At 41.5% G+C, this 23,107-nt stretch overlaps 1 protein-coding gene across 1 annotated transcript in view; it reads right to left on the reverse strand.

The window, feature by feature from the left end:
* Positions 1-21,468, reverse strand: part of ngef (neuronal guanine nucleotide exchange factor) — a 36,707-nt gene extending 15,239 nt beyond the window's left edge. Inside the window, exons 1-5 of the mRNA XM_080428772.1 lie at positions 20,739-21,468; positions 10,167-10,248; positions 7,874-8,167; positions 4,468-4,550; positions 1,558-1,808 (exon numbers count right to left, since the gene is read on the reverse strand). Of these exons, the coding sequence (XP_080284898.1) occupies positions 1,558-1,808; positions 4,468-4,550; positions 7,874-8,167; positions 10,167-10,248; positions 20,739-20,955 (927 nt within the window). The 5' untranslated portion in view covers positions 20,956-21,468. The remainder of the gene's footprint in view (positions 1-1,557; positions 1,809-4,467; positions 4,551-7,873; positions 8,168-10,166; positions 10,249-20,738) is intronic.
* Positions 21,469-23,107: the final 1,639 nt, after the last annotated feature.

The raw sequence follows: 23,107 nt of genomic DNA on the forward strand, positions 1-23,107 counted from the left end.
GGTGCCTGGAAGGCGGAGTTAGGAGTGCCATCAGCACTAACGTGGAGCACCAGGGCCCAGTGCTCTCAGGTCTCTATCTCACTTCCCTTGTATATTTGGTTCGATATTTGTATTTTGCTTTGCATGCAACATCCTCACAACAACATAATTAACACATTTTGACAGCCATAGTTTTAAGGTATCCGTGTATATCTTTATGTTTTCCCATCCTATGAGCTGGTCAAGGCTATTGACAAACTCAACTGTCCGTTGCTGCGAATGAACCTGTGACTTTGCATTCAAGGAACTGTGTGTAAGAAGTCCATGTAGTTGACAAGACACAGTGTCTTGTCAACTAAGGTGCCGTTCAGGGCCGGCGCGCCCATTAGGCAGAGTCGGCAGTTGCCTAGGGCGCCACTAGGGGCTCTAGGTGGTGCTGTGGCAGAAAAATATATGTTGCCTAGGGCGCCAATTTGCCTAGCACCGACCCAAGTCTCCCTGTGTCCCAGTCTCAATCGATTCCAGACATTTTATTTCATTACATTAAGACAAAACAATGTCCTGTATGTTTGCGCACACATACCTGAGCCTGTATGGTTTGAAACTAAATAGAATGAAATAGCATTTGTGAAATGTATGTGTTGCAAGCAAGACTGCATGTGCCAAGAGACAACTGTAACTTTGACTTTTAAGGATAATTCATACTTTGTAGTGGATATTCACTCATTGTAACTTAACACGTTCTATAGCTTCCTTGCAGCTGGTTCAGTTAGATCGCAGTATACGGTTAGAAACACCTGGATGGGGTGCCTGTGGGTCCGCCTGTTAGTGTGCAGACCATATGCTCCTTGCCTTGCGAGCACAAGGGCCCAGGTTCGAATCCCCAACCCACCCCTCACCAACAAACAAACAAAAAAAAAGTCAAAAGGTGCTTTTGTTTGCACATGTTTTTGTTTCACCATTTCCACCCCCCTTCTTTCTCCCCACAGTTCCTGCTCAGTTTCGTAAAGGGAAGAAAATCTTCTTGCCATTAACCAGTTCCCTGTGCCATTAAACCCTACCCTTTTCATTTAGACTGTGTGGCTTGAGGAACCTTTCAACAGCGACTCAGTAGCATAACAGCTGGTCGTTTTGTAGCCGCTAGTGTTCATTCACACTAGCAGCGTCACGGTGACAGGCTACATTTTCAACAACATGAAGCCAACAACATGAAGCTACAAAGTGATGCCCGAAATGTATTGCTGTGTGACAGGCGTGACGCACAGCAATGGTTTCAACTTTTGTCAGCGCTCCAAAGACACGTTGAACTGTCAATCAATCACATGTTTTTGTTTCACCATTTCCACTCCCCTTCTCTCTCTCCCAACAATTCCTACTTTAACGGCGAGAAATGCAGCTGGCCACCCATGGCCGTTTTGTAGATTTGTCGCCGCTAGTGTAGGGTTAAGATCTGGGGCGCTCTGAGGACAGTTTGGCTTTCTACAGAGCATCCAGTGGATCAACAGTGCTTCTTTTACCAATGCCGTCCGACAGCTGAATATCCACACTTTTGTAACGTGTAAACCCCCGCCTCCTCACCTCCTGCATGATGATCTCTTTCTGTGGCAGCTGGGTGAGCAGGCCGCTGTCCTGCACAGCCTCCAGGTTTTGCCACAAGCTCAGTGACTGCGCGCTGTTCCTCAGCTGTAGCTGTAAGGCCGGAGGAGACATCGATCCGGATCCTGTCAGCGCTGAGCCCTCGTTGACCCCTGGAGTCAGGCAATCTTGCTGTCGCCGCTGTTCAATCTCCTGCTGTTTGGAGGTGTCCCGGTATTCCTGGTAGAAGAACGCTACAGGGATGAAGGTAAGAGCGTAAGACATGGTCGTCGTTCTGCACAGGACGGTCACTTTGCCTAAGGGAAATTTCTGCAGACGCTGAACCTAAATGATGTCGTCGGGCGTGACGTGAGACGACGTCTTTGACGCTGTCAGAGAAATACACAGTCCCACTCTAATAATAATCTCCTCACATCAGAACAATGGGGTGTAGGCTCACATCAGAACAATGGGGTGTTGGTTCACAATCGGCTGAATTTACCTCTAAGGGTTGACCCAATGACATTTGGGATATAGAGAAGTATTTATTGCTAACTGAAGTTAGGAGGTGAACTTTTTTCTCAACCAACCACATAGCCCTATAGCGTCCCTATTCTGGGCATGTATGAACAAACATTCGTCATGCAATACTTTGTGAGCTTGTAGAGCTACTTTCGGCAAAGAGATTTGGTGTAGAGGGGAAAAAGGAGTGGGCCAAGTATAGACCCCTGGGGGACCCCAGTCAACATAGGGTTGACCATTAAAACCGGGAAAGCATCTGTGTCATTATAGATTTTAGCTATATATCGTCTCTGTCGGGTGGAAACCTCATTATGTCCAAAACTGTTACTTTTCAGGATTCAAATTCAAAAGTAGCAAAAGTAGCAGAACTACAAGCTGGCGCCACGTTTTGAGCTTGTGGATCTGCTACTTTTGATGCTTTTGTGTGATGCTGTAGTGTGATCATGTAAGTTATTAATTTATAAAAAACACAAAAAGGTAAAATATGGAGTTTAGATGTTTCTGCCCGACAACAACGATATATAGCAACTTAAGTCTTTCAGAAAACTGTTAGGATTCAGAAGATTTTTTTTTAATCGGCATCAGGGGTTAAAGTGGTTAAACCTAGCTTGTGATGATTGTGTTCAAAAATCTCTGGTGGCCATTAGGTGCTTCTTGGCTGCCGACAGCAGGTAAAACCAGCTAGCCCACACTGTGAGGAGCTGATAGGGCTAGAAGCACATCCAATTAACAATCAAGCCTCTCCTTCGCCAAGTTTCAGTCGAAAGTGGGCTGAGTGTTTGACCTAACTGATAAGCATGGACTCTGCTTGCAGGGGACATTGACTCCGCGTGCATGCGTTCATGCATGTGTGTGTTGTTCTTTTGCAAAAGAGAGGCAAGTTGACTTTGAACAATTGCAGTTGCATAAGCTCCCTCAGTCATATTCTGCAGATTGCCTGGGTGGGCGTATAAAGCTGGACTGAGAATTACATAAGAGAGACAGACACTGTACACACATGTGTGCACACACACACACACACACACACAGTGGATAAAGCGAAAGATATTTGTAACCGAGCAAGCATGTTGTTGATGAGCACTTTTCAAGGAGTTATTCTGTGAATGCGTACATTTGTCAAGACACATCCGTTTATTTACGCTCGTCAAACAGGTGTGCTAGCAGCCCTTTAGTGAATTGGAACCCGTTGTAGGCCTACATAATAAACCACTTTATTATGTACACACTGAATGGTTAGCGTAAATGCTTAGAATGCCCTGCCAAGCCTAACGTACTATCAGCACCTAGAAGCAGTCGACCTTGACAAACAGAGGGAGAGAGTGTCAGTGATCGACACGTCTCACTGGAGCTGCTGTAAGTCTTATCAATGTAGTTCATTGTGTCGCACGAACCTTGATGATAAGATGTTGTTATAAAGCTGTGTGCGTGCATGCATGTGCGCATGCGTGCGTGCTCGTGCGTGCGTGTGTGTGTGTGTGTATGTGTGTGTGTGTGTGTGTGTGTGTGTGTGTGTGTGTGTGTGTGTGTGTGTGTGTGTGTGTGTGTGTGTGTGTGTGTGTGTGTGTGTGTGTGTGTGTTTGTATAACACCAAAATGTCCCCACAAGTATAGTAGACTTTGAGAAACAGACATTGTGAGGACAATTATCCTGGTCCTCTGCTGAGAAATGGTTGTTGTATGGTTTAAAATAATATTTGGGGAGTTATAGACTTACGATTAGGAAAAGACTCAGGCATGGGATTGGGTTAGGATTAGACATTAGGTGTAGGATGGACTTGTGCCTGATTTATACGCAGTTGCAGTTCGGTGTCATGCACCGAAAATAGCACATCTACAACTTCACAACGCATAGATTAGGTTTTTGGCTTTAGGGTTATAGGGTTAGGGTTAAAAATGGCTACATTTGTAATACAAGTAATACAAACTATACACTATATGTACAAAAGAGACGGGGAATTTACACTTGTGGTCTCCTGATAGATGTTTTTTCAGGCCAATTTAGAAAGAAACCAGTGATACACATCCTTTAATAGATGGTGACGCATTACACATTTTGGTGGCAGAGCAGTAGAATGAGAACTTTCCCATGTTTGCTCTAAATTTGGGTGGTAACAGAGCAACGGAAAAAAAGGAGATATTTACTTGCGACCCATAAACATTGGTCCGCGACCCAAAGATGGGTCCCAGCCCACTGTTTGGGAAACAGTGCTCTATGAGATAATATGGGGGAGAGAGCTAGAGTGTGTGGACATGCGTGTGTGTATGTTTTCCAGCATTGTATTGAGAGATGGTGATATTACAGCAGCAGCTCTGGAGGTGGTGTACTGTAGTGGGTGGAATTCATATGTTACCTTAACGCTGCGTTCCTATTGGCTGACTATTATTTCCTTACCAATATTTTTTACGATGTTGAGACTGTGGCAGATCGACTCTATTTGCATCGGAGGAGGCCTCTCCTCACCGTTGCACACCATCCTGAAAAGGACAGATAGTATGTTAAAAAATGTGTACATCTGCACACTTTTTTGTATTGATTCATTGAATACTTTATTAGTCAGACATGTAAACAGCACAAGGTACAGTCAGACATTAAGGCTGAATGTAAATCATAGGCACAGAATGACTCCTTCTTTCTATGGGAAATTGCATTTACTTCCCCTTGTGGTCTCCTGATAGATGGTTTTCATGCTAGTTTTGAAAGAATACTCTACCACATTTTGGTGGCAGAGTAGTAGAATGAGACCCATGTTTGTTCTATATTTGGGTGGTACCAGATCATTGTCGCTCCCTCTAGTATTGTGGGTGTCACTCACTTTGGAGAAGTAGTTAGTAATGTATGAGGGTATATTGAGGGCTAATAACAGAGTGGAGACTTTATTTTTATTTGAATGCTGAACTATTCGTCCTGCACCTGTAGATATTATCAATATATTGAGCAGTCAAAGATAAATAGATAAATTGATCGATCAATATTTATCTAGCCATTCACACAAGTAATGCAACTAATTAGATCTCCCCTTGTAAAGGGTATTGGAGCAACCGAGTTAGCGGACACAACTCAGACCCGTGTCTTTGATGATTTTATTATACTAACATTACAATACAAACATACTCTAACACTTCTAGGCCAATAGGTTATAAACCTAGTAGGGGTGTGCCGATACGATACGATACGATATTGGGCTCACAACTTCGATACAATTTCGATACGATACGATACGCACTTTTTTTATTATAAAAATATATGGGGGAGAAAAAAAGCAAATGCAAACAAATTATTCTGTTTTTGCATTATTCAGACATGCAAACTTGTAGCTTTTCAGCTACAATAGCCGTTTTGAATCCAAATAGGGCAATAGTGTGACACCTGACCCGAAAAAAAACAACATGTTGTCACCCTTTTCACCTCGGGGCTGTTTGCATGCCTGATTATTATTATTGTAAAAAAAAAAAAAAAAAAAAAAAAAAAACGATATTTTCCCCCCCCAAAACGATACATATCGTCACGAAAACGTATCGCAATATATATCGCGGGACGATATATCGGCACACCCCTAAAACCTAGGAAAGGAAACATAAACAACAACACAACAAATTACTGACATGAAATATACACACAAAACTGTAAAACATATCAGAAATACATACATTTATCGTCATGTAAACACTCTCAATTCTGACATGAAACATACACACAAAACTGTGAAACATATCAGAAATACATACATTTATCGTCGTGTAAACACTCAATTCTTACCGTCAGTCTCTCGGAGCTCGCAATGGAAAATGACGAACGTAGCAATAACCCTGTCAACTAGTAACACTGATGCCTGCAGGACACTTCGTACTGACCAGTGAGCACCAACTCTATTTATATGAGTTTGGTCTACCCATGTGGGTGAAACCTTCTGTTGATTAATCATGTGACTTGTGTATTGTCTTAGATGATGCAACTCAGGCTCCAGCACTGTTCTATAATAGTGGCTACTGTCCTTATCTGATCTAATCAATCAACTCTCTCAGCACTCTCATGTGACATGTGCAAAGTCCCATGATTTCTACACTGTAGGTCAGAGCTTAGAATTTTATATATTTGTACTTATTATGACTAAATATCCTGTAACATTCTGAAAATAAGATACAGGTGCAGGTAACATGCCAATACAAACGCCACCGTTACATCATAATAATGGATTATTCTACAGACGGACACCTTGTATGTCCAGAGTGTGTCAATAGATTGATTGATTGATTGATTGATTGATTGATTGATTGATTGATTGATTGATTGATTGATTGATTGATCCATCGATAGAATAGATAGAGATAAGCGGATAGATAAATAGGAAGTTAGATAATTGATCAATCATTACATAGTTAACCAAGTATACTGTAGATCCCTGGGGGACCCGGTCAATGAAGTATATGCATTAGGGTTTATAATAAGTGGTCAAAGATTTATTTCCGCAATTCTCATTCACTTTCTCTAGTGACACCTGTTGTAAGTAAATGTCATTAGCGTACAATAAATGTTCTGTATTAATTCTCCTGCCGTTGGTAGCATGAAGCATGAGCAAGAATTCCAAGATTTGCTGCCTTTATTCGTTCTCTATGCATCAAATTATCTTCAAGCTCAGCTTTCCCCCGGGACACCACACAGAGTGCACCATGTGCCAGTAGTCAGCAGGCTCCACTACCAAGCCTGAACCCCATATGTTCTGTTCTTGGATTACTGACTCCTGCACACATGCACATGGACTTGTGGCATGTAGCCTACACTACTGAACCAGTATAACTGTCTTATGTTCACTCATACTGTTCACTAGATTTTACAGTACATACTATTATCCAGAAACAGATATAGCTCATGGATCAGCTATTTTTGTACTGCACCATTGTACAACAAAGTATAACACAGGGTTGAGTGGTTAATCAGACTAATCGATTTATTTGATTATAAAAAGTCAATAAAAAAATGGTCGGTTCGTTGATATTTACGTTTTTTTGTTTTGTTTAACTGCTTCTCGATTATTCGATTAACCTAGCTACAGTGAGCGAGATTAAATCGGTTATTGGTTCCAAATATTGGTTTCACTATGTTTTCAGTTAATTGCCCAGCTCTAGTGTCATATTCACTGCAATCTGGGAACCCATCGCCAACTGAAAATGAAAAACAGCGCCCTCTGCTGTTTGTTCTATGTCTGTTGGCTCTGGGGGGACGATAACGTAACACCAGAGCACAGGGAAACCGGTGTTTGTGATGCGCCTTCAGCGCATCACTTCCGGTTGGTGCGACTATGTTTTCATTCCCACTAACAATATTTCTACACGGAACACTAACACCACTTCTCCCAGAGAACATGGATCGTTTTGGTTATAAGCCCACTTGTTTCTATGATGAAAGAGTAAGTTAAAATGTGAATATATTTCCGTGGTTTTGTCTGCTCCGCGGACGCTATTGTTAAATTAGTTTCGGTTTGTTTCGAGGGGGAAAGATCGACGGACATGTGAATCCCGCCCACTACATTTGATTGGGTAAAGCGCAGCCTGCTTCCTGATCTGAAGGCACGCCCACTTGTAGCCCAGTGTGTACATGTTACGACGAGCCTTCACGACAGATTCTCACGCAGTGCAGAATCTGTTCTTGAGAGATTATATTCACTGTTGATACCTAAATCAACAGTGAATATGACATTATTATTAGTCAGTCACTCACGGGTGATATAGAAAGAAAGCCACAGTAAAAAAACAAACACACACAATTGTTCCCCACCACCAGCCCCCGACTCTGTCCTCACCTGAGCTTGATGCCGTCCGGGTCAGCCACCTCAGCGCTGGGGCGTCGTGTGCTCCGATGGTCCCCTCCAACCTCCTGCACGCTGCAGGCTGTGGCCGTGCGCTCGGAGAGGCTCTCCATGTCTCGGTTGGGTATCAAATGCGTCCTGTAGACGAGCCCCTCAGCACTGCACCCACCGTTAGAGGCAGGAGATGTGTTTGCATCCCTCCGTCCTCCGTGAGGTAAACGTGGGCTCCCCGGTTTCCCGTTGCTTGGCAACACAGGTCCAGAATGTAGTCGTGGTGAGGCTGGCGTGCTGAATGTGCAGAGAGAAAACAAAACAAACAAAAAACACCAGACTTCAGAACAGTTGTCATCACCAGCAGGATCTGCTTCTCCTTGTGGGAGTTTTTTGTCCTGAAGTGCACTGGAAATCAGGCTTTTTTATTTTTTTAACACACATAAGAAATTAGCTGTCACATCTCCAGCTTTCATCGCTACCACAATAGAGCTGCTGTTGTTTGAGTCAGCTGAGGATTCAATTAAAAGGACAACGGTCAACCTTCAAACAGCGGCTGAAAGGGCGAGTGTCCTTGATGTGCTGTGTGCATCAGCTGTACAGCATGCAGAATGCCTTTGATACTTGATACAAGCAAAAATTACAGTTACAATGGTGTGTGTATGCAAGCATGTGTACACACATACAGTGTGTGTGTGTGTGTGTGCGTGTGTGCGTGTGTGCGTGTGCGTGTGCGCGTGCGTGCGTGCGTGCGTGCGTGCGTGCGTGCGTGCGTGCGTGTGTGCATGCTTGGTGTGTGTGCATGTGTGTGGCTGTATGCATTTGTGAGGATGTGTCTGTCTGTGCATGTGTATGCATGCAGTGTGTATAGATGTTTTATATATATATATATATATATATATATATATATACACATATATATATACTGTAATCTACAAATAGTAATAAAAATAGAAGAAGTGAAAAAACATCAGAGATTAGCTCCAGACACTCACACATACACACGCGCACGCACTCCCCCCCCCCCCCACCCACACACACACCCCACCCTCGCATAGACAGCTTGCCTCTTGCAGAGCCACACCATGAAAAGCTAAATAGCGGTGCAAATAGCATAACAAATATTTTTATAAATCTTGAAAAATTAAATAGCAACTGTAACTGTAACTGTAAAGGCTTTACACAATGAGTGCGATGCATTTTTACAGCATGGCTCTGTAGGAGGCTGGCCGTCTATAAGAGGGTGGGTCTGTCTGTGTGTTTATCTTGACATCAGTGCTCACATTTCTTGTGCATGCTGCCAGTAGGCCAAGGAAGTACAGTACTGTATCTCCACACAGCAAAAAACACAACAACCAAAAACAATGAGCCTTTCATGTCATGTGAGTAGTATGTAGACTCTAGTCTACATAGTGATTAGACAATCATTGTGGTTAGCCAGTGTCATCTGGTGTCATCTTTGTTCTAGCTTTGTTTTTTCAAAAACATCTCTAATGCCTGCAACATTCTCCCGCACGCTGTCTTCAAATACAAGAAAAAAGATTTAATGGGACTACAACAACGTTTTGGTCAGTTAGACCAGTGGTTCTGAACTGGGTACCCCCCCACCCTGACAAGCATTTGGAATTGTCAGAGTTGAGGCATTCAATTTAGTTTGACTCGGTTCCACAGATAAATATTGTGAAAATAGCAGATCTACAAGCTCACAACGCCTCGCAAACACAATGTTTGATTCTTTCTTAAATAATTTGACAATTTGGCCAATATTTGACCAGTTTTTATAGTACTTTGTTGATTACTTTTTTGTTTTCTTTCTTTCTTTTTTGAGGTATTAAAAAGGTCTTAAAAGTGCTTAAATTGTCCAAAAGCATGTGTCCTAGCCATGAGGACAGTGTCGTCAGAAACAGTATTTATCAACTTTATAATGCATAAATAAAATACGTTTCTGGTACATTGCCAGTGCTAAAATAGTGTAAAAAAATCACATTCATGTCGAATGGTTATTTGGAAAAGTATAGCCTACCAGTGAAAGATTTTGTGAAAAATATGTTTAGTTCAATTCAAAAGGTTACACAGTATAACTTTAAAATCTTCAAAAATCTTTAAAAGGTTTGGTCCCCCTGCTTTTGAGGCCTAATCCTGCAGGCATTCACCTATATTGAGGTTGAATACCCTCCCTCCCAGGGTGAGAGTCCATGGATAAAACTTAAAAGCTATCTCTGTATAGCCTACGGATGTGTATTTGTGTGTGTACATTGGGTGTGTGTTTGTTCACTGGCAGCAGGGTTGGGCTTACCGTCTTGCCCGAGGTGACAGCAGTGTTTTCTGGGGTACAGGAGCTCCCAGGGAGGACCCCCCTGTTTTGCTAGTGGGGGAGTCTGAGAGAGAGAGAGAGAGAGAGAGAGAGAGAGAGAGAGAGAGAGAGAGAGAGAGAGAGAGAGGGATTAGTGCACTGTACAAGAAACGAGGGGCCAAGGCAAAGCACAAGGAAATGAAAAGTGTAGTAGTAAGTAGTCCTCCGGTAGTCTAATTATCTCTCCTCTCTCTGTAGAACAGTGTTTCCCAGACACTGGGTCGGGGACCCATTCTTGGGTCACAGACCTATGTGTTATGGGTCGCAGGTAAATATTTTCCATTTACTACAATTAAAAATATATATTATTAAAAAACATTTTAAATTTTAAAGCAGCACTATGTAGTTTGGGGTTAGCCTGGTTCCAGACCATAGACCCTCACCCCGCCCACTCTCTGAGTGAACTGCCTCTCTTGGTCTGGTGTTGTAATGGGATCCTAGGATTTATTCGGTACAAAAACGTATTGTCCAATGAGAGTCGGAGGTGGGGGTGGGTCTAACAACAAGCCAATCAGCGAATATCTGCTAAAACAAGCTGTACGATGACGTCAGATGTAGGCAGATCCGTGGATCTCTTGTGATTGGTTTGGGGACATTCCAAACCCCTCCCCCTTGTAATTGCCTACACTGGATCCAATGTTAGACTGAACAGCTCCACGCAGCTTCAGTATGATAATCAGGCTAGTTTGGGGTAGGCCTATCAGTGGCCACTTTGGACACAAATAGCATGGCAGCCAACGTCTTTGACTTCATTACCCAAGAGTCTCTGCAAGCATGTCCGGCGAGGACGCGCTGTGATTGGCCAGTCTTCGCTTTGACAGGCAGTTCTGCCTTGGTGCCTTGGCAAATGCCAGGATGAAACTCATAGTCTCCCTTATACATAGTAATACAGTGAAGCCCCTAGCAGGGACCCCCTATAAATCTATACTTTTATGGACGGGTGATTGTTATTGCTCCGTGTAACTTTATAATTTTGGGGGACATAATATGCTACAGTATGTAGTTGTTAAAAAGTGACATAGCGCTGCTTTAAAAGAGAATTTCAGACATTTAAAATATCTAAGGAATTCGAAGTAATGAAAATAGCCAATCTTCAATCTCACAACGGAACCACTAGAACACTACATCGAAATCGAACCCACACATGTGCGCAGAAACACTGGCACACACACACACACACACACACACACACACACACACACACACACACACACACACACACACACACACACACACACACACACACACACACACACACACACACACACATTACAGACAGAGCCTTCTTTGAGCACACAGGGGTTAGATTGGCAGGTAGTAATGACTTTTAGAAGAATGTGCCGCCAAGGGGTGAGCCTTCATCATGGGACCGGCAGCTCGTGTTCCCTGCAGATCGGTGACTCTCAGCCTTTTCTGGATCAGGGCCCAGTTGAAAATCTCGAAAGCGCTCACGGACCGCCCATCTGATCACTTAACACGGCAGCCATTTGGGGGGCTGCCGTGGTCAGATGGGTTTTCAGAGTATGTTTATGTTAATGATCGATCAATTTGATTGCGATCCGGCTTGGATCAATAGAACTAACGTAGTATAGTTATTATAACTATATTGCCTGTCAATCATTATTAAATAGACTTTTTTATACATTAATGTTATCATTAATATCTTAGTTCACTTGCAATATCCTCACAGCAGCGTTTCCTCGTTGGGAAACACTGCTGTATATGTAGATTACACTAGTTGCAATCAGTGCAATATAGTATGATGAACCCTATAGCAGTAGTTCTCAAACGTTTTCATGCCAAGGCCCCAACGTGATAAATATTTGGCCGCGATCTGAACATGTTTTGTGCCAGGGACCCCCAGAAGAGAAGATTTGTGTTGAAAAAAAAAGATTCAATATGTTCCAAACACTTTCAAGATTTTTCAAAAATGTAAAAGAATAGCAGATCTACAAGCTCGCATCGCAGCACAAAGTGGCGCGCTGTGAGCTTGTATATCTGCTATTTTTGAATAGCCAACATATAAATGGATGAAGTGGTTAAAATGATTGTGATGCTGTATTAACGCATTTTGCTGGGGACCCCCTGGAACCCCCCCAAGGACCCCTGGGGGTCCCTGTACCCCACTTTGAGAACCAATGCCATAGAGTCCCTGTTCTGGGCATATTATAATAGGTGCATATTCAGAGAAGAGATTTGGTGTAGAGGGACAAAAGGAGGGGGCCAGGGATAGACACCTGGGGCACCCGGTCAACCAATTATATAGGGTTTAAGTGGTTAAGTGTGATGGTTAGTGTAAGCATTTTGATGTCGGTGACGGTATACATACTGTCGCATGGTTGAAGTGGTTACAGTGGTTCTCAACCTGTGGGTCGGGACCCCCAAGGGAGTCCCCACATGATTTTTGGGGGGTCCCCAGATAACAGTAAAGTGACAATTTAAGGACTTTCAATAAAAATACAAATAAAACATTACTGCACCAAAAGTAATATACCATGAAACTGGTCAAACATTGGCCAAATTGTCAAAAAATATAACAAAGAGGCAATTTTTTTTTAAATAGCCGATCTACAAGCACGCAACGTCTCGCAATTGACTTTGGCGTTGGGAGCATGTACAGTAGATCGGCTATTCTCACAATATTTATCTGTGGAACTGAGTCAAAGTAAATGTAATGCCTCAACTCCTAGTCCGGTGGATTGGTACGAAATTTTAGGTGAATCGTTCACTTATTCATAAGAGTGTGAAACTTGGTGCACTTGAAGAGTTTGGGGGCCTGAACATTTTCAGATATGGAGCCATCACAAAAACGCCCCCTGGTGGCAATGGCGGCCATTTTACTTTCCGCCATTACCAAATGATGTATTTAATACTCCTGAACCAAACATGATAATACAGATATGTGATGTCTACACCTATGTTTTTATGGTTAAGGATAACAGTGATACTATTTAAAACAGAGGTTCTCAAACTGTGGGTTAGGACCCCAAATTGAGTCACGGGAAGGTGGCAGTGGCTACATTAACTGAAACAATTTAAATGTGAATCCTTCCAATTAAGTATGTTTTTTTTTTTTTGAAAAGCATACAATTATTATAATGGTTTTGGCAACAGATATAGGCTATACTATAGGCTATAATCATATGAGATAAAACTACATAAAATAAGTATATAAAATAATCAATGCCAAAATTACAATGGAATAACACGGAAATGAATACATTGTGATTGTACAATTATCTAGCCAGTCACACAAGCAATGCAACTAATTAGATCTCCCCTTGTAAAGGGTATTTGAGCAACCGAGTTAGCGGACACAACTCAGACCTGTGTCTTTGATGGTTTTATTATACTAACACACAATACTGAGAAGATGGCACAGTGCCAGCCAGCTGTTTGTAAATCTGGGGGTACCTACCTGTCAAGCCCTGTTAAGAAATGTAATGTACAAATTCATACGTCGTCTTGAAAAATCTGATAATCATGTTATTAAGATTTTAATTAACCCTGTCAAGAGTTCTACTCGGTTCTCTTCCATGATATGGAGACATTGGCGTAACAGCCTCTACTGACTTTGAACAGCTGTAGTTGGACTGTTTTTTTTATGTGTTTTATTTTCTTTTTATTATTTTATTGCTTTTACTGTGTGTTTGTCATCCTGTTTTGTTGTATGGACCCTGAGTCTGAAATAAAGATTGAATTGAATTGAATTGAATACAAATACCCTCTAACACTTTTAGACCTGTAGGCCAGTAAGCCAGTAGGCCAGTAGTCGAGTAGAGTCAGGTTATAAACCTAAAAAAGTAAACACAAACAACAACAACAACGCAATGACAAATTACTGACACAAAATATACACACACAACTATAAACTATATCAGAAATATATATTGTCGTGTAATGACGAACGCAGCAATAACACCCTGGTAACTAGTAACACTGGTGCAGTTCTAAACAGTAGCCACTGTAGGCCTACCCCAGCTCCTCATCAACATGCCCTCATGTGACACTCAGCTGACATGTGTAAAGTCCACTGCTGTGCTGTGACTTTTAGAATTTGTATATATTTGTACCTTCAGATTACAACTTCAGTTTATAACTCCAAATAAGAAGTATTAACCTTCATATAAGCATGTATCAACTCCTGGTATAATAACTCTGCCTATCACTCCGGTATAAGATCCTAAATAAGCAGGAAATACACATATAGTAATAATCACAATAATAACCGCAAACTTCAGGCGCTGGAGGGCCCTGGATAATTTCAATCATTTTAGCACTTAGTGACTGCACCTTTCAATAGAATAGATTAGAACAAGATAAACATCTATGTAAGCACACAAAACAAGTATTATTTTAACGGGACAATTTCGTAGTGAATGTTGAAAACCGGGACATTTTAGTGTTTTAGAGATATTTGTCATGGACTTGGGAAACAGCTCAAACCTGGGGCCAGTAAGCAAATTAGTGATGACAGTGATGGCTGCCTTGAAACATAAGGGACCAGTTGTGTCATGCATGCTTTGGGCCCTATCTTGCCTTACCCCTTGTCCTGCCTAAACGTATTAGCCATATTTTACTATTTAGGGGGAAAAAATCAAATAGTTCAACTAGCCAATCTGCATCGACACATTGTGAGCTTGTAGATCGGCTATTTGAACTATTGGTACTGTATATATATTTTTTTCTCCAAAATAGTAAAAAATGCAAAAAAGGTTTAGGGATAAGAGGTAAGCCACATGTTCCCTATGTTTCCAAAGTTCTATGTTTCCTGGCTGCTATGCCCAGCTCTATCTATATAGTACAGTATGCACATGAGAATGTTCCAGGAACATACAGTAGCATGCAGGTGAACACCTTGGAGAAAGAGTACCGAACAACCTTTTAAAAGTTAACTCTGTGTTTGTTGAAATAGAATCTGGGAACATAGGAATGACTAAGTCACAGACTAAGTAAGAGTGGCTTGTCATCTGTATTGGCTGCGAATGAGGGTGTCTATTCCCAATTCAATGCACTAGACCCCTGGATTGCTGATGTGGAGTGCAACACCTACCATCATCTCTCAGTACTTAATGCACGTCTTAGTTACCCAAGCCATGCTACTCATACACAGAGGTTCTTTGGGATCGAACCCAGAACCTTGTGGTCCTAAGGTGAGTGCTCTACTAACTGAGCTACCTGGACATAAACAACATCAACATCATTACCTATTCACCAAGTTTCATACTTTTATGAAAAAGTTAACGATTTCGGCCAAAACCACCGGACTACCTCACAACATCACTGAACTGACCATTTACTATTCACCTTCAGTTTATGATGTTATAATGATCTTTGTAATCATTGACCATCAAAATATAGGTGTAGACATCACCTATTCCGTATTATCATGTTTGGTTCAGGAGTTATGATGCAAAATACATTATTTGGTAATGGTGGAAAGTAAAATGGCCACCATGGCCACCAGGGGAAGTTTTTGCAATGGCTCCATATCTAAAAATGTTCAGGGCCCCAAACTGTACAATTGTACCAAGTTTCACACTTTTATGAAAAAGTTATAGATTTTCGTCTTAACCACCGGACTATCCTACAATTCCACAAACAAATCCAAGTGCTTGTATATATATAAATATGGTTATTTTGGGGGGTCACGGCCTGAAAAAAGTTGAGAACCACTGGGTTAATAAGAGGATGGGGAAGCATGCATGACCATAAGCCTTACAGATAATTACAATAACATCTCTGTTCCTGGTGGCTGAATTACAGTGGGTCAGCCACCATGAACAAAGCAATTCTTCAACCACAGCCATACTCGACAACTTTTTCAATGCTTATAATGTAGTACAGATCCTGTCATATGCATCCACACAGTGGCAGACCAAAAGAACATTTGACATTGTTCTAGCTGTTTCTGTTTGGTGCTCAACCACCTCCATCAAGACATATTTTTCAAGGGATGTAAGGCAAGAAGACATAAGACGTCAGTGCTTCCTGGATTCGTTTGGTAAACCAGTACAATTCATTTTAAGAGCAGAAAAACAAAGCCTTTAAGTAGGGCATTCTTAAATAACAGGATTAAGGCAGAGGCTTATATTTCTTTCTTTTTTTCTTGTATAATGCATTGGTGGACAGTACTACTATTACTACTACTATTTACTACTGTATTGTACTTAAGTAATTTTCTTGAGTACAATTTGTTTTTGGATACTTAACATAACTTTCACTCCACTACATTTCAAATACAAATATTGTACTACAAAATAGTAAATAAAAATAGTTAAAAAAATTGCAGATCTGTATGCTCACAATGTGTCACACTTGCTAAATACATTTCGAAATGTCTTTGATATTAAACTGAAAATGTACTTTCTAATTTGTACTTTTGAAAACGTATGTATTTACCAAAGTAATACTCGAGTTCTTTAAGTACAGATTTGACTGAGCAACTTTCGCTTGTAGTTGAGTAACATTTGACCATGAGTATCTATACTTCGACTCAAGTATTGGTGTTGAGTACTTTGTCCACCACTGTGTAGGCTATAATGTCACCCCTAGCCCTAGCTAGGACAAACTCTCACCACCCTAAGCACATGTTGTTCTATGTCTGGGGTCGAGCATTGACAGCTGTGTAATGACACGAATGTAGGCTACTTCAGTATACAGATTGTCACTTTCTGCTGACTGTAGATCCAAAGCACAGGGTGTTCTGTGACCCTTGGAGAAGATCTATGTGTCTTCGGGTATGTGAGTACAGTTTTTCTACCCAGGGCAATTGTTTAGAAACAGACTTTGTACCTGCAGACTGCCTAAAAGTGTTGCGTGTAACAACTCAATGACGCTGTTAATAAGATGTTATGCAACCCTCGCTTGGACAAAAGAGCCCTATTTAATGTTGCAGCCCCACATGTCCGCACATTCTTGTAGCCCTAATTGCTGTCCCACTTCTACCAGAAGATTATATTTTGCAAATTGGAGCATCTATTCAAAAGCCTTACTAATTACATGCTGCAAGAAACCAAATGGAAGTAGTTTCTTCGTGCCAAAATTATAAGCACAATTTAACTTTCATAGAGGTTTGAGTTATCTTGCCATGATGTAACTCCAAATATTGGCAAGATATCTTGAATAGTTGCTCTGTTGAATAGAAATGTATAATCCAAAATAGTCTCCACACATTGCACTTTGGAAAAGTCTCACTAATTACCGCTAAACGCACACAAAGTTGACTTCGGCAATGTATAACATTACAAAATCTTAAAAAAAACAAAAAACAATATATGTTGATTTTACAATTTGAATTAGGGAAAAGATCTAGTAGGCCAGTAACAGAATCGTGGCATTTGTTATTGCACAAATAATACACTGCAATAGCACATTTATCCATCATAGTAAACAGATGGGGGAAACAAAGCTGTGCTGGGTTTTGTAATGTTATAATTGGCAGAATCCAGTTTGTTGTTTCTAAAAGTCTGACTTTGACACCTGTTTCACCATACAATGTAAATCAAGTTTTTTAATCAACGGAGCAACTATTGAAGATATCTCACTCATATTTGGAGTTGCATCATGGCAAGCTAACTACACAACACAAAACGTTTAGTGGAGCTTTAACCATTTGAACCCCAGCATCCATTTTCTGGGGGGAACATTCGCCAAAAATGGCAGATTTACAAGCTCACAACATTGTGTTGTGAGCATTGTGTTTAGATCAGCTATTGTAGGTGAGATTTGGTGTAGAGGTCCAAGTACAGTTTCAACTGCAGGTCTGTTTGACTAAGAAAAGAGGGTTTAAGTGGTTAAGGCTAGTGGCAACAGCAACACTCCAAGTGATCCAACAATAGATATGCATAAATACAGTGGTGGAAAGTAACTATGTATATTTATTCAATATACATTATACTTCTAATCCACTATATCTCAGAGGTAAATATTGTACTTTTTACCCTAGTACAATTATTTGACAGCTTACTTTACTTAACCACTATGGCTGCCTCTTGATCTGACACCTTCATCCATGCCTCTCCTGTCTGTAAAACAGTGTGATGGTCTGAGAATAATGAATAACCTGCTGCATTGTGGGGTGTGGTGATCTGTCATAGACATAGGCAAGATACGCCCTCAGATCTAAAAGGGCTCAGATCTAAAAAGAGAAAGTTAAACATCAATGTTTGCGCAATATAGCTTTAGAACCACAATGAGATAAGGGTTATCATCATCAAAAGTCATAATTTATCTTGAATCCTTCTTTGCACTCTTGTGTCATTCTCTGTCTGGAACTCTCTCCCCCAGAAAACACACACACATACTGAATAGCTGTGTCTCCTTTTCAGTTCACATGTCAATATGATTAAATTGTAAAATACAACTTTATAATATCTCTGCGGGTTTTATGATTGCATTTCTTCATACTTTCCTGTTTAACAAGGGTGGCTGGTGTATGTCTGCTTAGTCAAATAAAAAGCATGACTCTGATCACACCCATAAAGGCCTATCCCAGATACTGAACAAAGTCTAACATGTAACACTTTTATTGCATACTTCACTTGGCCATTATAAATATGCCACATTCCTTTCAACAACCCTGACTAATATAGACATACAGTATGTGGAATAAATTTTGATGCAAGATAACCGCTCTGCAACAGGAACTGGCAGGTGAATAAGCACTCCAGACAATACTGCTATCATTCTCTGCCATAGTAGCCGCTGGGTGTATAATATTGTGAAAGGAGAAGGGTAATAATGCAAACTGAACTGCCTCATCAGAAAGTCACAGTTGGAGGAACTTTGAAGAGAATTCATGAAATATTATCAACTTATTTCATGTCCAGTAGCTGCTCTAACGTCTACTAGCTACTGGGTGAAATCGCGAGGTCAAAGGCTGATGTACACGACACTCACAAACTTCAAACAATAGAACCTGTTTCTCAGGTTTCATTCCCTTGGATGTTTTATAGCACCAAAGGACCGCCAAGCCTGCCTGTGTGTGTTCCTTTGGAACAATAACCGCTTAGCCCATCAATAGAACAGCCACAATTACGTGAGACAAGGTGATGGAAGGAACGAGGCCAGAGGTCGTTGGTGTCCCACACCATCAATAGACTCTATTTCCACCAGCAGATAAAGATCTACTCCAATCCAAGAGGCTGGTGTGTCCATTGTAGCCCGAAGATGTTTACCAGGCAATAATGTTTAAGCACAAACAAGAGAAAACCAGTTATAATCTGCTTTAGGGTTGTTGAGCTAGAGGCTAGAGGAACAATTTAAACAACAGGTGACAGATGTAATTATGAGCTAAAATGAAGCCTAGCAGTATGTTTAACTCCGACAAGTAGGTTACCCTCCATTCAGCAGGTTATGTTTTCGCCCCTGTTTGTTTGTCTGTCTATTTGTGAACAACACACCTCAAGACATAATGTGAATCAACAATCAATAAGGATTTATTTGTCACTTACTTATACAAGTAGAAGCAGCAAAATGTTGGTGGGACATGTTCCACAAAGACTGTGCTACCCTTATCAGTACTTGCGTAGGTACCGATAAAAATGGTATCCGTTATAAAAGCTACAGTACACCATAAATCCCTTAGTGTACACTCTTTGCAGTTACCCTTATGGTTCAACTTGGTTCGCACTTGGTGCACACTCTTCAGAGTTAAACTAACATTGAGGATTGTACTTTTAGTAGCTAGAATATTTGAAAGGTTCTACTACTTGATCATCAAATTATGGCCCTGTAATGTGTGATTTTAAACAACCCTAACCCAAAAGGTAATGGGTAAAAACAAACTCACAGATTTGAGTACCATAAAGTGCACTGCACTTTAACCCCAACATAAATTCCACGTGACCATTTATCATTTGACAGCTTTGATCGGATAGTTGGACAGACACCACAAATGAGGAGCTTCTTGCTGTTAGTGAGCTAAGAAGCTGTGTTTAAAGTCCACAGTGAAAAGTCACTGTAAGCAATAACATGCCTTTACTTATATGAAGTAGTTATTTTGTGACAATTTCAATATTTTTATATATTTTAATGCCAGTCAAATTGTAATTATTATTATATGTTGCTTGCAGTTCTGTATGATGTATGTGCATAGCTTTTGAAATTGTAGTTGCTTAGTGTCGAAACTATTGCAAACTAGTGTATATGTAATGTATGACACATACAGTATGTTTACAGTAAATTGTATATTCATTTTCGAAGACAAGTAATGTAGGTTACCTACTGAAAACGTACACATATCGATTGTGGTTTAGAAATCACATGATTAAAGCAAGTCTTTTTGTACGATATCAGTGGTTCTCAAAGTGGAGTTCAGGGACCCTCAGGGTTCCTTGAGGGGGCTCCAAATGGACCCTTACGGGTCTGTAACTCTGAGAGTTGTGCAGATCTTTGAAATTAAAACATCTGAGAACCACTGTACAATGTGTTTATTTGTGCTGCCAAGGGGGAGCTCTGCTCTCTACTTGATCTTTCTAGCATGGTTTAGTTTAGTTAAGTTTAGTTTCTTACTCTCTGTGTGTTCAGATGATGAAGCTACCCTCTTCTTCCTCATGGACCGGTAGAAGCGTGAGTTCCTGCGGTTGGAGTCTCTGCTAAACCCATTTTTGGGGTCGTCCTCATCCTCATCTTCATCGTGACTGGGGTGTACCACGGCCGCCGGGCGCTTCTCGGGGGGCACCTGCGACTTCTGCCCCCACTTGCCCCTGAACAGGGCTGTCATTGCCATGGTAACGGGCAGCTTTACTTCCCCCCACCCTCCCCTCCTAGATGAGAGGAAGAGAGTCCCCTGCCGCACTGACAACTTTGAGGGAATGTGGGGATGAAAGAGTCCATCAAATATTATCCGGAATCCAAGAGAAAATCCATCCCTGTCAACAAGTCCTGGTAAGAATTATTCCCAAGCGTAGGTTAATAACTAAACCTCAGAACCTCTCACAAAACACATACACACACACACATTCGCGACTCACACTCTCAACAGTGCCTAACAAACCAGGTAAATAACAAACAAACAAAAATCCTTTTCCTGTTTCTATTTCTTTCTCTCACTCTGCTCCTTTTCCTGCAGGGGTAGGAGTGTTGTTAGTTACACAGCCTTCAGAGCCAGCGACAGTCAACCCTCTGTCTCTCTGTCTGTCTGTCTGTCTGTGTGTCTGTGTCTCTCTCTCCCCCCCTCTCTCTCTCTCTCTCTCTCTCTCTCTCTCTCTCTCTCTCTCTCGCTCTAAGCTGTAATTATTGCATTTACCGTATGACTTTCTCTCTCTCTCTCTCTCTCTCTCTCTCTCTCTCTCTCTCTCTCTCTCTCTCTCTCTCTCTCTCTCTCTCTCTCTCTCTCTCTCTCTCTCTCTAACTCTTTCTCTCCTGCCCAGCCTCTGTCTCTATTTTTTTGCTCCCTCCTTTACTCCAACTCCCCCACACACACACACACACACACACACACACACACACACACACACACACACACACACACACACACACACACGCACACACACACACACACACACAGGCGCGTCACATTGTACTGTTTCAGACAGAACATAGGACCTACATTCCTAAGCTCAGCCTGGCTTTACCTGCCAGCCCGCTCCACTCTACTGTAGAACCTGAAAAGCCACCTGCTCACCTGCTCCAGGCAGCTCTCATTGTAGCGCCATGTCTCCTCCAAAGTCAGGGGTCCATTTTTATCTTTATTTCAAAATTATTGTTATTACATTTTTTTTGTAGACCCCCTAATTCTCACAGTCTGGCTACTCCAGCGCACTTTGCGGTGGTGACATCAAAAAGTTTTGGGAGGAAAACACACAAAGCAAGCTATGGGATTCTTGAGTGGGGAAGTTTGTCCTCCCCACGCGAAGGAACTGTGTGTGTGTGTGTGTGTGTGTGTGTGTGTGTGTGTGTGTGTGTGTGTGTGTGTGTCTACCAGAGTTTTATCTCCAGTCAGCTGACCAGGAGAGTTTAAAGTTCGCTTTCTTTCTTTCTTTCAGCACAACAGTAAGTCTGCCACAGCTTTGTTTTAATGATAGGGCCTGGTAAAAGATCAACAATACCAAGTCCAGAAAGCTGCTCCAATCCTAAATTATTTTGAGATTGCACTTACAAGGAACTTGTAGGCCTTATGTCACAATCAAATTATACATTTGAAAGAAAAATAAAGATTTAAAATAGCATTTTAAAGTTCAGAATAATAGTTATATGACATAGTTGCTTTGCAGTTTCCTTTGACTTAGTTCCAGAAATCATGTCATTTGTGTAAAATGTTTGTATTGATGAATGACAAGGTGAAATGGAACCTGAGTCACTCTGAACTTTCCATCTAATAATGCATCAACTAATAAGTCACGTAGACAATGATGTCCAAACACAAGTCACAAGACAAATGTTTGTTTGTTAGAGAGAGAGAGAGAGAGAGAGAGAGAGAGTCAGAGTCACACATTTCTCAGACTCTCCCACTTTGAAAGGGTGTTGTCTAGTAAAGAGATGTCACAATGAATCACACCTGTAATGAGCACTGCAATGTAATGGCCATCAGGCAGACGACTGCATATAAAACATGTGACCCCAGACGCTCATGTCTTTTATCAATGCTTCACGTTGCTGCCACGCATTGTGAGCTTGTTGATCTGCTATTTTTGTTCCCCCCAGAATATGGATGCTGCCTGGCGCCTGCGGTTCAACTCGGGTCATGTGACCAGATCGAAGGTAGGTGTGTGTGTGTGTGTGTGTGTGTGTGTGTGTGTGTGTGTGTGTGTGTGTGTGTGTGTGTGTGTGTGTGTGTGTGTGTGTGTGTGTGTGTGTGTGTGCGTGCGTGCGTGCGTGCGTGCGTGCGTGCGTGCGTGCGTGCGCGCGCGCGCGCGTGCGTGTGTGTGTGTGTGTGTGTG

Source organism: Gymnoscopelus braueri, assembly GCF_963280865.1.
Source record: "Gymnoscopelus braueri genome assembly, chromosome: 5".
Classification (NCBI taxonomy): Eukaryota; Metazoa; Chordata; class Actinopteri; order Myctophiformes; family Myctophidae; genus Gymnoscopelus; species Gymnoscopelus braueri.